The sequence below is a fragment of the Carassius auratus genome, chromosome 9 (genome assembly GCF_003368295.1).
Source record: "Carassius auratus strain Wakin chromosome 9, ASM336829v1, whole genome shotgun sequence".
In the NCBI taxonomy this organism is placed as follows: domain Eukaryota; kingdom Metazoa; phylum Chordata; class Actinopteri; order Cypriniformes; family Cyprinidae; genus Carassius; species Carassius auratus.
Window position 1 is genome coordinate 6,183,800 of NC_039251.1, and position 15,316 is coordinate 6,199,115.

Consider the following 15,316-nt stretch of genomic DNA (forward strand, 5'->3'; position numbering starts at 1 on the left):
CTATTCTAATTATATTCTAAACTGTAAAATAAAGTGTTACAGAAAAAAAAAACTCAATATTTAAGCATTTTCCGTAATCGGATATCGGTTTTGTAATATCAAATCTACCAGGGTGTTGTTGTCATTGTCTCAAAAACAAAAGTAAAACAAATGAATATCAGTTTTGCATATCGTGTTATCAGACACATAAACATGCAAATAGTCTATATTGGTATTTTGTTATAAAAAATTTATATCTCTAGTAATTATACATTTAAGTAATAGTAACATTTTATTAATAATTAAATTAACTGTTTTTACTTAGTAAAACGAAAATGTGTAACAAGGGCACTGTAGAAATAAAGTGCTACAGAAAAGTGTAACCGCTTTTTTTTTTTCCGTTATTTAAGCATTTGACCATATTCGAAAATTGGTTTTGTAATATTAAATCTACCAATTATGTCAGTGTATAATGGTTATCATGCACATAGACATGCAAATAATCTGTATCCTATCAGTTCTAAAAAATATATATATTATTTCTGCAGCAATCATACTTTTAAGTTATGTAAGTATGCGTAATTATGCATGATTTATGTAATGCAATCTATAAAATTACATATTGTCAGGTAATGTATTTACTTTTGACTACTTTTCGAATACATTTGATTTGGGATTATTTGGTACCATATTGTGCCAAAATGTGAAGAGAAAGAAAATGCATGTTTGTTATATGCAACATGAAGTGCATTAAACATTACTCTAAGTCAGGGTTTCCCAAACTGGAGTTAATACCTAAATAAATCATAAAAATGTCAAATTAAAGAAACAAACTGGTTTTAAAATTAAGACAATCAAAATAAAATCCTTTGGGTGAGCTCTCCCTCTAAGTAGTGCTGTGGTCTTGATTGTACGGTATGTTGAGGGTGTGTTCTGATTGGTCAGTAGACATGTGGGAGGTGCCGTTTGAGGAGATCTCTGAGCTGCAGTGGCTGGGCAGCGGAGCTCAGGGCGCCGTGTTCCTCGGGAAGTTTCGCTCCGAAGAGGTCGCCATCAAGAAAGTCCGAGAGCAGAAGGAGACTGATATCAAACACCTGCGCAAGCTGAAGCACCCCAACATCATCAGCTTCAAGTAGGTGCCAATGAATGAGCAGCTAGTGGCAGTCAGTATGCAGTTTTGAGTTTGACCCTAAAGCGTGCCGTTTGTGTTTCAGGGGTGTTTGTACGCAGGCCCCGTGTTACTGCATCATCATGGAGTACTGTGCTCAAGGGCAGCTGTATGAGGTTCTCAGGGCCGGTCGTAAGGTCACACCACGGCTGCTGGTGGACTGGGCCTCAGGGATCGCCAGCGGCATGAACTACCTGCACCTCCACAAGATCATCCACAGAGACCTCAAGTCACCAAAGTAAGACCTGTGGGGTTTGGGGATTTACTGTTATACATATAATATTCATCTTTCATCTTTATATTTTTTGTAATTTAGTTATGTGCTTTTGTCAATTTTAATATTTAGTATTATATTATATTTAAATATAATATTTTATAATATTTTAATATTAATATTTTTAATATTTGATATTTACATTTTTATAATTAAAAAAAAAATGTATTTATTATTTCTTTATTTATTTTCCTTTATTCAAATAGATTTAACATCACTGCACAATAAAAAAAAACATTCAATAACATTCAAACACATAAAACACATGATGCCAGGTTGCTATTCACATAATTAATAGTTCAGAAGTTACAAAGATTAAATCTAATAGTTCATAAGAAATGTAATAGTATAGATAATATAATATTTCAGAAGTTACATAGATTAAAGGATATAAAATCCTGCCTTCAACAGATTTTTATTCATTTTATTATTTAAAATGTAATATTGATTTAATATTTACCTTTCTTACAGCACTAATATTTAATATACAAAATAATAATGGGGTAAATTCGTCTCACAACATAACAGTTGTATCCAGATTTTTAATACAATATTAGGGTTAGTTTTTTTTTTTTTTTTAAACCTAATATTTGTATTTTATTAAAAAAAATAATGCATACTTTATCGGATGAATAAAATGCCCAAATTCACCTAAAATCACTCAAATCACATACAGTATAGTTTCTATGGAAATACTGTAAATGGGTAATACCAATGCATTCTGCTTCCCTGAATGTGTGTGCTTTATTTGCAGTGTGCTAGTCACTCAAAATGACAACGTGAAGATCTCAGACTTTGGGACTTCTAAAGAGCTCAGTGACAAGAGTACGAAGATGTCATTTGCGGGTACGGTGGCCTGGATGGCTCCAGAAGTGATCCGGAATGAGCCGGTGTCCGAGAAAGTAGACATCTGGTGAGTGTGGACTAATACAGTGACATTGGTATAAATCAGAAATATTTATTGAGCGACAAATCAGCATGTGTATCATGTGACACTGAATACTGGAGTAATCAAGCAAAAAAATGTCTTCACATAGTAAATTGTAATAATATTTCATTGTTTCCACAATATTTTTTATCAAATAAATGCACTCTCGGTGTGCAGAAGAGACTACTTTCAAAAGCATTTAAACCCTTCATTGAGCTCAAGTGTTTGAGCAGTAGTGTAAGCACTGAATACTAATTGTTGTGTGTTTGAAAGGTCGTTTGGGGTGGTGTTGTGGGAGCTGCTGACCGGTGAGATCCCCTATAAAGACGTGGACTCGTCTGCTATTATTTGGGGTGTGGGCAGTAACAGCCTTCACCTGCCCGTGCCGTCCACCTGTCCCGACGGCTTCAAGATCCTCATGAAACAGACCTGGTGAGACTCAACGCCATCTACATCCAATTACCTATGTTTGAGTTGAGAAAGTACTGTATGGCCAAAAGTTTAAAATTGTTGAAAACACTTAAAATAGTTTTAAAACCTCGAAGGTTTTAAGGCCATTCAGTGCCTTTGCTTGGATGTTTTTCCTAGTTGCTAGGTAGATTTTGACCGCGGAATGCTGTGATTGGCCAATCAGAATCCAGGATTTCCAAGACTTCTCTAAAACAGTGTTTTATTGGTCGATTGAGATGGTGTTGATTTGTACCTTCAGGCAGGGAAAACCCAGAAACCGGCCGTCCTTCAGGCAGATCCTCCTCCATCTGGATATCGCCTCGGCCGATGTACTCGGGACACCACAGGAGACCTACTTCAAATCTCAGGTGAGCAAATGTTGACTTCTACTCTGACTTCTGCTGAATTTCAACTAGAAAGAGTCACTGTGTGGTCCTGCGGCATCACTACAGAAAGAAAGAAATGCAACCACTTATCCAGTGGTTTCTCATTTCTCTAATAGTTGTATAAATAAGAACTACTTCCCTAAAATCAAATTGCAGATTTCATTTAACGAACATGCATTATGAAAACTGTAGTGTGATTCAGGAACAAATAACTCAGTCCTGTGATGAATCTGTCAAAAAGAATCACAAATCAGCCTCAAATCTTCTGAGTTAGTTGTTTGATTCATCTGAAAGAGTTAATTAAACCATTATGGGATGTTAATTGTTGAAAGTATACTCAGAATTGTTTGATTATTGATTTCCATCCATTGATTTTAATGTGGGACTAGTGTTGTTTTAGGATTATTTAAATACTATTTATAATTATTTTAGTAATGAATTAAAATGCCTTTTTTTGTTGTATCTGTCATTTTTAATAGTTTTTACTTTATATTTATATTTTAATATTTATATTTAACTTGAATTTATTCAATTATCCGTTTTATCTGTAATGATTTTTTTTTTTAAGTCGACATGTAAATGTTTAAAAAATAAATACATTTTTATTTCAGTTGTAGTTAGAATTTTATATCAGCTAGTAAAGTCGACATTTCTAATTTTATATATATATATATAAATATATAAATTTTATGCTTTTTTTTTTCAATTACCAAAAACATTTTGATGGTCACACTTTAGTTCGAGGACCGATTTGCACTATTAACTACAACTTTGACCTAATTTGCTGTTAGTAAGGTAGTTATTAAGTTTAGGATTAGGGTCTTAAATATGCTCATGCAGAATAAGGCAATAATATGTGCTTTATAAGTCCTAATAAACTGCCACAACGCTACTATTCATGCTAATTGGTCCACAAACTAAAGTGTTAATATTTGAATTCACCTTGACAATCTTGTCTGTGTCAGGCGGAGTGGAGAGAGGAAGTGAAGAAGCATTTCGAGAAGATCAAAAGCGAAGGCACCTGCATCCACCGACTGGACGAGGAGCTGATCCGCCGCAGAAGAGACGAGCTCAGGTGATGAAACAGCAGAACACAGAGCGGGACGGAGAGAGCTGGAGCTGGAGCTGGAGCTGACTGTGTTGTGTGTGTTTCAGACACGCTCTGGATATCCGAGAGCATTACGAGAGGAAACTGGAGCGAGCTAATAACCTGTACATGGAGCTCAGCGCTATCATGCTACAGCTGGAGGTGCGAGAGAAAGAGCTGCTCAAGTGAGTCCTTCCAAGCGAATTCATTCAGTAACTTAAAATAAATCACAAAAACTATTATTTGTTTAACGGCCTTGTTATGTGGACATTAGCCGACATCAGAGAACCGTGAATGCAAGTGTGTTTTTAAATGATTGAAGTATTTACTTAAAATCTCTCAGGGTGAGAACAGAATTGAGAGATGTCACAAATACTTTCTCTTTTTTTATTCTGTGACAGAAGCAAGCTTTCCATATCGAACCAACTGATCATGGTAGTCAAGTCTGTACGACACGTTTGAAATCAAATACAGTATATTAAATATTTATTAGAGCATGAAAAGTGCCATATTCAAATGTGATGAAACTGATTCAAAACAAACTGAAATGAATCAAACTAATGCATTTTTATTATTTTAATAATACGTTTATTTATCTTAGTCTTAACACGTTCATGCAAGTCAGGAAACGGGGATCAATAAACGAGCTGATATAATCCCATAAGTATGGTCGTTCAGTTTGCATTGTATCTAATTTTGCGTGAATTACTATTGGTAGTTTAATCCAATAATGAGTCAAGAGATTTTAAAATAGAGTACTTTCAGTTCCTTCCTAACACTGGAAATGTAAGAGGTCAGCTGGGTATTTGATGCATACTGTGCACAGTAATCGTACTTTATACTGCAGAAATAGCTTTTCTGATGCTGATTGTGCTGTGTGTCTCTCTCTCGCTCTCATTTGTCTGTTTATTGGCATGAAATGACTCATGAAAGGATGTAATGAGTCTGAACTCTGACCCCGTCTGTGCCTGAACGCAGACGTGTCTCTGAAACTCTTAATTAAATCTAATCTGCTTAAAGCTGCACCCGGCTCCTGCCGTTTGCGTGACCCACATTCTCATTGAATGAGGACACAACGATCATTCAGTCCAATCTCACTCCTGCTTTTACTGGATCTGAGTGTTTCCCGTGTTTTATTCCAGGAGGGAGCAGGCTGTGGAGAAGAAGTATCCCGGTACGTACAAACGTCACCTGGTTCGGCCCATTGTGCGGCCCAATGCCGTTGAGAAGCTCATTAAGAAAAAGAGCAGCATGAATCATAAGCCCGGGACACAGCAGCCAAAGAGGTGAGAGATCCGCATGTGCTCCTGTTGTTGTGTCTGTATCATCATAGATTTAATAGTTTAACCAAGAGATCATAAAACGAGGTTTGCGCCCCCCTGGGGGTTTGTGAGGGAACTGCAGGGGGGTTGTTTTTTTGATGAAAGGCTGGCAATGAATTAAACATTTATTACAATTAAAACAAATGGACTGACAACAATTAACTGAAGTCAATTAAAAAGAAACATTTCATTTAAATAAGTAAACTTAGTTATTAAAATAACAAATATAAAGTATAAACAGCTATTAAAATATAATATAATTTAAAATACAATTTTAACATATATTCAAATATAATATTAAAATAATTTTAAAATGAAAAGCAAAAAGTGTCAATTAATTCAAAACAAAAATAATAATAAATATAAATATGAAAAATATTTATTGAAAAATAAATAATTATTTTAAAATGAAAATTAAAAAAATAAGCTTAAGTAATACATATACTAATAATTATTTAGAATAATAAAAATATTTTTAAAATATTTTAAAAATAAATGCAAAGGTGTTGATAACTGACTGCCATATTAGCTTAAAATCTAAGGGGGACTTCAAGTAAATATTGTACAGCAGAAGGATTTGACTGACAAAGAAAGTCTGGGAATGGTTTATCATTTCTCCAGAAAAAAGGTTTTACTGAACAACGTGATGAACGTAATATTCTACAAACTTCATTTACTTTACTATTATTGTGTTTTTATTGTTTTAAATAGTATACCGTGTCTTGATCTGTAACTTTTTGTCAATGTGTGATTATTTTCCATGAATATGGAATCACGGATGGATAATTTGTAATTAAAGTCAGCGATACTGTGCCGAATGAAATGGTATCTGTGATGAATTCTTCATGAGGTCTTTAACCCCGTTCATGTGATCTCCTGCAGGCCGGATCTGCTGCGCTCCGATGGCATTCCCAGCGTCGAGCCTCTTCCGGCTCCGTCCCCGTTGTCAGGAAGCCCAAAAGTGTCCACCCCGCCTGGAAAAACCCGTTACCGCAGTAAACCCCGCCACCGGAGGGCCAACAGCAAAGGCAGTCACAACGAGTTCCTAGGAGCCCTCAAAACCAACTCTGCCCCGTCCGAGGAACAGCAGCCCCTACAGGACAGGGTTCGTACCATCAGGGAAAACCTGGAAAAGTCATGCAATCTTAAAACGGCGATTTCCAGGCCTGGAAAAGTTTTGAAAATATAAATAAACCAAGATGGTTTTGGAAAAGTCATGGAAATGTATTTCGCAAATCTCTGTGTGACAATGTTTAATCAGGTCCTGAATTTTGGTGAGGGATTGTGACCCTGGAGCACAAAAGCAGTCTGAAGTCTCTGGGGTATATTTGTAGCAAAAGCCAAAAAAACATAGATTTTTCTTTTATGCCAAAAATCATTAGGATATTAAATAAAGATCATTTTCCATGAAGATATTTTGTAAATTTCCTACTGTAAATATATCAAAACTTTATTTTTGATTAGTAATATGCCTTCATTTGGACAACTTTAAAGATGATTTTCTCAATATTAAGATTTTTTTGCACCCTCAGATTCCAGATTTTCAAATAGTTGTTTCTCGGCCAAACATTGTTCTTTCATAACAAACCATACATCAATGAAAGCTGATTTATTCTCTTTTTCTTCTTTTTTTTTTTTTTTAAGTCCCTTATGACTGGTTTTGTGCTCCGGAGTCACACCTGTTCTCTGATTGGAGGAACATCTAGCGATGTTTCAGCTTGGACTTATTCACACAAAAAGGATTAGCATTAAGAGTCATCTATTTTAGTTAACGTTCGCTATGATAAATTTAAATCTTATTGTAAGATAAACATTCAGTCTCGATGTTTGGGTATTTGGAATATTGTCTCGAAAGTCAATATAATATTCATTTATTGGGAAAAATGTTGTGCGAACCCTGCAGGATCAAAGCTACCATCCCCATCCCCCCGCTCCGCTCGAGGGTCCGCTGTTACCAGTGCAGAACCGTGTAATCGCTGTAGCCACCTGCGCTAACAACCTGCGCTACTTCGGCCCGGCCGCTGCCCTCCGCAGCCCGCAGACCGACCATCTTCAGCGGAGGCTGTCCGGCTCCAGCCCTGACCTCATCTCCACCGCCGTGGACGCTGACTCACGCCACCGCAGGTCCTCCGTCCCTCCGTCCTCGGGCTCCGGTGCCTGCTGTCAGGAGCATCCCTTCCCCGGCTGCCTGCGCTGTCAGGAGACGCCGGCCGCTCCCAGCCACCCCGAGCTCCCGCATTACTCCCTGCTGAGCACGGGTGAAGAAACACCGCCCGCCGTCAAGAGACCGATGGAGCCCACGGCCGGAGGAGAAGCATCAGGAGAGCAGTCGGGGCAGAGATCCAGCGGCCTGCTGCACTCGCTCAGACCCCTGAGAAACGTGAGCCTGATTCACACTTGCTTTAAACTGATGCTAATGTAAGGCTGATATATTGGTTTTGGGAGTCACCAACAACAGGTTGACATGCATGCAAGGTCCAAAAACACTTTCATTTGTCTTATAGTATGCATTTATTTTTACCCTACTTGCTCAACGACTGATACATTTTTTCAAACCCCTTTTTCGTGTGATGCTATTCTGCGGTGATTGGTCGATTTTATTTCCATTTCATTATAAAAGCTGTTTGTGAGCGCACCTAGTGGTGAAGAATGGATCTGCATTTCCATTCAGACCAAGACAAAAAGAACAAGTGGCCGGAAATATGCTAATGTTTCAGTAAATGCATTTTTAATGTTACGAAAAATGCATTTTATCAAATAAATTATTTTCTTTTTAACTTAAAATTAAATGTATCACCATTTCCACAAAATGTTTCGACAGCAGAACTGTTTCCGACATTCATAATAATCAGAAATGTTTTTTGAGCAGTAAATCATCATATTATACTGATTTCTGAAGATCATGTGACACTGAAGACTGGAGGAATGATGCTGAAAATACAGACTTGTTCAAGAAATTAATTACATTGTGCAAAATATTGACATATAAAATGATTATTTTTAATTGTAGTGATATTTAAACATTTTTACTTTAAAATCGTGGCACCTTTGTGAGAGGAAAAACACTTTATAAAAAAATAAAAATGAAATAAGGTTAAGATAAATTAATAAATAATATTTTTTAAATAACATAAAATAAAGCATTATTTTTAAAAAGTATAATAAAAAAGCAAATAATTAACAATTAAATAAAACAAAATAATAAAAAGTAATGGGTCAAAGACGAAAAAGGGTTTAACCATAAAAAAAAAAAAGTGTAATACTGCTTTAAACTGTTGTAGTCCCCCCCACCCCCCCCCCCCCCCCAAAAAATACAAAAAGTTGTCTGTTTTATTTAATTGCAATTTTGTTTTTGTTTTTCTGAGCAAAAAATAAATATCATACATTTTCCCCTGATTTACAGAAGACAACCAGTAAAATGTCATTCAGTGTAACAATCTTGTCAGGCATATTTACAACAAAAAACAATTTATGACATATTAAAAGACTAATTACTTTCACCCCAAATACTAATGAGTTGTAATTTTACATTTTTAACATTTGCCACTATCCTTGGTTTTGCCCAGTTGTCAGTAAGAATTTTTTACTAATTTATATTTATAATTATTGGGAAAAAAAACACAGTTTTAAAATGAAAAATAAAACAGTTATCAATTAATTAAATTAAAAATAATAAATATAAATTATAAAAAAAATATTTTAATTATTTTAATTGTTTGCCTGCATGTCATGTGAACATTTAAAAACTCCAAACTTTTAATTAGTAAGTGTATGTGCTCTGATTTTTTTTTAGTCTTTTTTTCTGCCATTTAATTAAGGATTTCTATTAACAAATATCAGCTCCAGTCACGCTCATAGCCGCATTAGCTTTACCAATCATAACTTGATTATTAATATAAACATTATATTTGTAATTCAATGATCAAATAATTCTAAAATAATGATTCGCTGCTCGAGAAACATTTCCGATTATTATCTGCTGTGTTGCCCAGTATTTTTGTTGAAAATTTTTAAATATCAAGATTCTTTGATGAACAGAAAGTTCATTTATTTTAAAAGGAAATCTTTTGTAGAATTATAAATGTCTTTACTGTCACTTTTGACCAATTTAATGCATTCTTGCTGAATAAAAGTGTTAATTTCTATTCTAATTTCTAATAAAGTTTATGATGGGGATATGAAACTGTTCTGCATATGTTCCAGATGTGTTATTAGTGTATGTGATTGAACACATGATCTGTTGTGTGTCTGTCAGGCGGGAGACGAGTCGTCTGAGGAAGAGGAAGGAGAGGTGGACAGTGAGGTGGAGTTTCCACGCAGGCAGCGGTGAGTCTGCTTTAATGATTGAGATTAATAATCACTGTCACCATTCCCCAGAAGCCTCGATTCAATCATGTGTGTTTCTCTACCATTAGCCACAGAATAAGACTTTAAATGTGACCCTGGAGCACAAAACCAGTCATAAGGGTCAGGGTCATGACGTTTATAAATCATCTGGAAGCTGAATAAATGAGCTTTCTTTGATGTGTGGTTTGTTAGGATCAAACAATATTTGTCTGAGATACAACAATTTGAAAATCTGGAATCTGCACAAAGTATTGAGAAAAACACTTTTTAAAAATGTTTAAATGAAGTTCATAGCAATGCATATTACTAATCAAAAATTACGTTTTTATATTTTTACAGTAGGAAATTTACCAAATATCATCACGATATTTGATTATGTGTCATTTGTAACTAACTAATAACATACCTATTATTTTGTGTAAAGCTGCTTTGCAATGATTGGTTTCGTGAAAAGCGCCATACAAATAAAATTGTATTTATGTCATAAAAGATAAATCGATCATGTTAACCCATACAATGAATTTTTGGCTATTGCTACTGGGTCACAAATGTAGTTTTCCTCCTGCTCTGTTTCCAGACCTCATCGCTGCATGAGCAGCTTCCAGTCGTACTCCACCTTCAGCTCGGAGAACCTGTCGGTGTCTGACGGTGAGGAGGGGAACACCAGCGATCACTCACACAGCGGCCCGCTGGAGCAGCTCAGCGCTAGTCAGGAGGAGCATCTGGACGAGCTCCTGTCCCACACGCCGGAGATCCCCATCGACATCTCCACGCAGTCCGACGGCCTGTCAGATAAAGAGTGCGCCGTCCGCCGGGTCAAGACCCAGATCTCTCTGGGCAAGCTGTGTGCTGATGAGCACAGCTACGAGGTAAACGCTCGCTCTCATCTCATCCAGACTCATTCTTCTCTCAAACACTGCATTTGAATCGGGAAGCGCTGAGGGTTCATGAGGATGATCATTTGAAAGCTAATCATTTGAAATCAATACAGGATTAAAAAATCTAATATAAATTAAAACAAAATAAATAATTTAAAAACAATCAAATGAAATAAATGCATAATTTAAAATGAACTCTCAAAAAAAGTGAATGAAATATTTGGAGTCATTTTTAAACCAAATAAATCATGTTAAAATCAGAACAAAATAAAACTTACTGAAATAGTGTCTATTTTATATATATTAGTAAATTAAAGTTTTATATATTTATATATTATATAGTAATATTTATATATATTACTAAAATAAAAATTTTACAATTTATTTTATTTTATTAATAAAAGTTATTGAATTATAATTAAGCAATTAATTTATTAAACAGTTACAATTACATAAGCAGTTACTAAAAAAAAAATTTGGGATAGTTTTAAATAAAAACAAAGACTTAGTCTTTTTTTATTTTTTTATGTATGCTGTGTATTTTAAGTAAAGTAAAGTAAAATTTGAATAAATACAAAATTTGTTTAAAAATATTATCAGAATTCTAATTATGTTCTAATTTAAAATGCATAATTTCAGTCTGGGTGAAAGAAAGAAAGGCCACAAGAGGGCGCATCAAGCCAAATATTACCAATGTACTTTTATTCAAAGCGTAAGAAAACATGACTATCTGTGAAAAGAAAAGTGCATAATGTTTCAAATAATGTTTATAAACCAATTCTAAACAAACTAAACAAAACTGCATCATAAATGTACGCATAGTTTAATAAAATGAGGTGAAAGCCAATCACACGGAGTACATTTTTCATTTAAAAGCATGAGTTGCAGTGGGATGGGGAAAAAACCCACCATAAAGTATCGAGATATGTTTTACAAAGTTGAACTTGCATTCATTTTACACAGCTTTCTAAACATGTGAGACACGAGTGTAACGGTGATAGATGTCTCTCTAGAAAATGCGCAAAATATGAGTTCTGTGTGAACTGGTTTCAGTTTTGACGTAAACAAGATCTTCTCCACATTGATGCTCTTTTTCTGCAATATTTTATATGAAGAACACCGCAACGCTTCATCTAGATTGATACTCCTCCATCTTCATCACCTCTCTGATAAGGCTCAACGCACACCTAAAATTAGAACGTGGATATTTTTTTTTATTTGTATTTTTACTGATCTTCAGTTTTGTGTACCTTAACTTTGTGCAAGTTACAGGCATATAGCATGGTGTTTATTATTAGTAATGTTAATAAATTGTCTGTTCTAGTTGTATTTTGTTGTTGAATGATGCGGAATTGCCGTTAATTGGAGAGTGAAATTAAAATGTGCCTATTATAATGATCTTAAATGGAACTTCCTGTTTGTTCATCTCTCTCTCTCTCTCTCTCAGAATCCGCTACATTTCGGAGATTCCGACTGTGACACGTCGGATGCGGAATGTTCTGACGCCACCATCAGGAACAAGCAGCCCTGCGCACCTTCATCCTGGTGAGCGCCGGCCTTCGGAGGAAACACGGCAATAATCCACACCTGACCGTCTGATCAGCCCTTCCCATAATCCACCTCTCTCTCTCTCTCTCTCTCTCTCTGAGCATCTCAGGCAGATTCCTCTGAACTGATCATGTAGCTAGAGTAACACGCATTATTTATTTTATTACGAGCCGGAGGAAACGCAAAACGAATTCAGGAACTGGATTTCCCCCAGTCAGAAGGTGATTGTGAAGAATGTGTGTGTGTGTATATATGTCTTGTAGGAAGATGAGTGAAAGTGTTAAGTGCGTATCTTGAGGATCATTCCACGATGGGAGCCGCTCTGGCCACCTGCTACTTCCTGAGTTTACAGAAACTTTAGTTTGAGCACCAGCAGGAACAGTGTCCTTCCTTGTTTCGTTTGCCCTTTTTTGACTTTCAAGACCTGTGGGAATATCCCAGCATGCCTGCTTGGTCGGCATTTGATCAGCCAATCAGATTGCTGCTGCTGCTCGCCTTTATTATGGACGCACAGGAAGTCAAAGAACAACTGCTCTAGAGGAACAACGTCTTGAACGATCAAATCAGTGTTTGACGTGGACCCGAGCAGCTTTTTCCTCATCTCAGGACTGTGTTTGAAGAGACGCTGCGGACGGAGAGAGTATGAAAGTATGACATCATCCACAAAGAGTTTCTTCTTTTCTGTCGTCGTTATGTTGACGTGAAAAATTATGATGAGAACCGCTGGTCAAAAGAGATTACGTTTTTCAATGTTTTTGGAAAATGGAAAAAATAGGCTCTTTTGCTTGTTGAGGCTGTTTATTTGATCAGAAATCCAGTAAATTGTTAAATATTTTTACAATTCCAAATATCTGTTTTCTGTGTGAATATCTGTTAAAATGTAATTTATTTCTGTGATGCGGAGCTGTATTTTCAGCATCATTCCTCCAGTCTTCAGTGTCACATGATCTTCAGAAATCATGAAAATATGATGATTCGCTGCTTCATTATTATTGGTGCTTAATTATGAATAATTGTTGTCATTATTATCAATAATGAAAACAATTTTGACTGGTGTTTTAGCAAAAACAAGCTTTTTCCTGAATTATAAATATTTTATAACATTATAAATGTCTTTTCTGTTACTTTTGATCAATTTAATGCATCTTTGCTGAACAAAAGTATTAATTTCTTCTTTTTTATCTTATGGTTTCTACAAACATATCAACATTGATAATAATCAGAAATGTTGATAATGTGACACTGAAGACTAATGATGATGGAAATTCAGCTGTGCATCACAGAAATAAATGACATTTTAAACATATATTCACCTAGAAAACAGTTCATTTTAACTTGTAATAATATTTCACTATTTGTGCTGTGTTTTCAATCAAATAAATGCAGCCTTGGTGAACAGACGAGTTATTTCAAAAACATTAAAAACAGTAATTATTCCAGTCTTTTAAACAGCAGTGATGCTTTTCTGGAGATGCAGTGTCCCTGTAGTTTTAAAGGGATCATAAACCCAAAAAAACAAGTGTAAAGTTCATGTTGTTCCAAACCAGTTTCTTCCATGCAACCCGTCAAGCTCCAAAACGACCAAAAACAAGGACCATAAAAGTATCACAATATGACGTCTGTGTTCCATGCAAGAAGTCAGATGAGTCTGGGACAACACAGATGCTGACAGAATTGTGATTTTTGGTGAAAGCATCCGTCTGAAGCATCTGTAACGTGTTCGGTGTGTTTCTAGCGTGCCGTTCAAGGAAGCAGAGCTCGTTTGTTCAATCAGCAATAATGCGCTCAGGCTGTGGAGAATCATTGGCTCAGGATGACTGTCTAGCAGGCTGGACAGATGCCAGGTGAGGGAAGGTGCTTTGTAAAAGACCTATTTTTGCAGACTTGAGTTCATTATTATTATTTTTTTTTTTTGTATAAAAGAAAAAGGCAAGAAATGGAAGTACTCCGGTGCTTTTTGCTGGTTTGTGCTCAGGTTCAGTGCTTTAGTGCGAATTATTCTCCGCTATGAAAAAGTAGTTTGTTTGTCTTGTCTCGGTCATTTGGAAAATTTTGCACTGCATTGAAATCCATGATTTTTGTGAACAAAACAAACTGGATTAAATCTTAGTGTGAACGTAGTCTGTGTGTAAATTCTCCCTCGCTAACATGTTTTTATTTGTCGTTTCCTTATGAAAGGGACACTGCATCATCCGGCATGTCTGATATTTAATTGTTGCATTCATATTTACCCTGTGTTTAGATCTAGATGTTATAGCACTAGTTAAAATGCCTCGTTCATCATCAGTAAATGCAGCCGGATGTGTTTCTGAACCGGAGACGGCATGTGAAGTAAACTGTGAATGGTATTATTATTATTATTATTATTATTATTTTCCGAAATCTTCCTAAAGAGTAAGATGCCTTGCGAGACGCACTTCTACATTAAAACAACACTATCAATGAGTTTATGAGAAAAGCTGTGAGTTTGCAGCAAATGAACAAAGCAAAGGCTTTTGAAAACTGTTTTTGGTTTTCATTTTTATCTCCGTTCTGGTATATAACGCGCATTTTTAACTATTCGATCAATGTCTGATGAATAAAAATCCAGTTTCACCAAGAACTATTAAAGATTGCAGAAGCAAAATGGGTTGTGAACGGCTTTTCATGTTGATTTCATGTCTACAAGGGGCAAAATAAGCCATTACTGTACAATTTTTGTCATTTCTGTTCAGTGTGATGGTAATGTGCTAAAAACACAAGGTGTGTTTAGATGAAGAGAACTAATTGTAACGAAGGCGAACCGAAAACACGCACCAACCTCATTCTCTCCGTTTACGTGATCCACTAAAGATCAGGCCTGGGTTTTTAGTGACTGATGCATGAAGTATGATGATGTATGAAGTCTTTCCGGCCACAGCGCCACCACAAATCTGTAAATTATGATTCTCATTTAATTTAAAAATGTCT

The 15,316-nt window shown here is 35.7% G+C and overlaps 1 protein-coding gene across 3 annotated transcripts in view; it reads left to right on the forward strand.

Annotated features, from left to right (window-relative positions):
* map3k13 (mitogen-activated protein kinase kinase kinase 13) overlaps positions 1-12,443 on the forward strand; it is a 51,311-nt gene extending 38,868 nt beyond the window's left edge. For 2 of the 3 annotated variants that reach the window (XM_026271125.1, XM_026271127.1), the window contains 13 exons: positions 925-1,111; positions 1,194-1,385; positions 2,176-2,334; positions 2,623-2,781; positions 3,059-3,167; positions 4,151-4,260; positions 4,341-4,457; positions 5,415-5,558; positions 6,477-6,699; positions 7,498-7,974; positions 9,850-9,920; positions 10,519-10,810; positions 12,267-12,443. In XM_026271125.1, the coding sequence (XP_026126910.1) occupies positions 925-1,111; positions 1,194-1,385; positions 2,176-2,334; positions 2,623-2,781; positions 3,059-3,167; positions 4,151-4,260; positions 4,341-4,457; positions 5,415-5,558; positions 6,477-6,699; positions 7,498-7,974; positions 9,850-9,920; positions 10,519-10,810; positions 12,267-12,368 (2,342 nt within the window). In that variant the 3' untranslated portion in view covers positions 12,369-12,443. The remainder of the gene's footprint in view (positions 1-924; positions 1,112-1,193; positions 1,386-2,175; positions 2,335-2,622; positions 2,782-3,058; positions 3,168-4,150; positions 4,261-4,340; positions 4,458-5,414; positions 5,559-6,476; positions 6,700-7,497; positions 7,975-9,849; positions 9,921-10,518; positions 10,811-12,266) is intronic. The other variant, XM_026271128.1, reaches the window with a different exon arrangement.
* Positions 12,444-15,316: the final 2,873 nt, after the last annotated feature.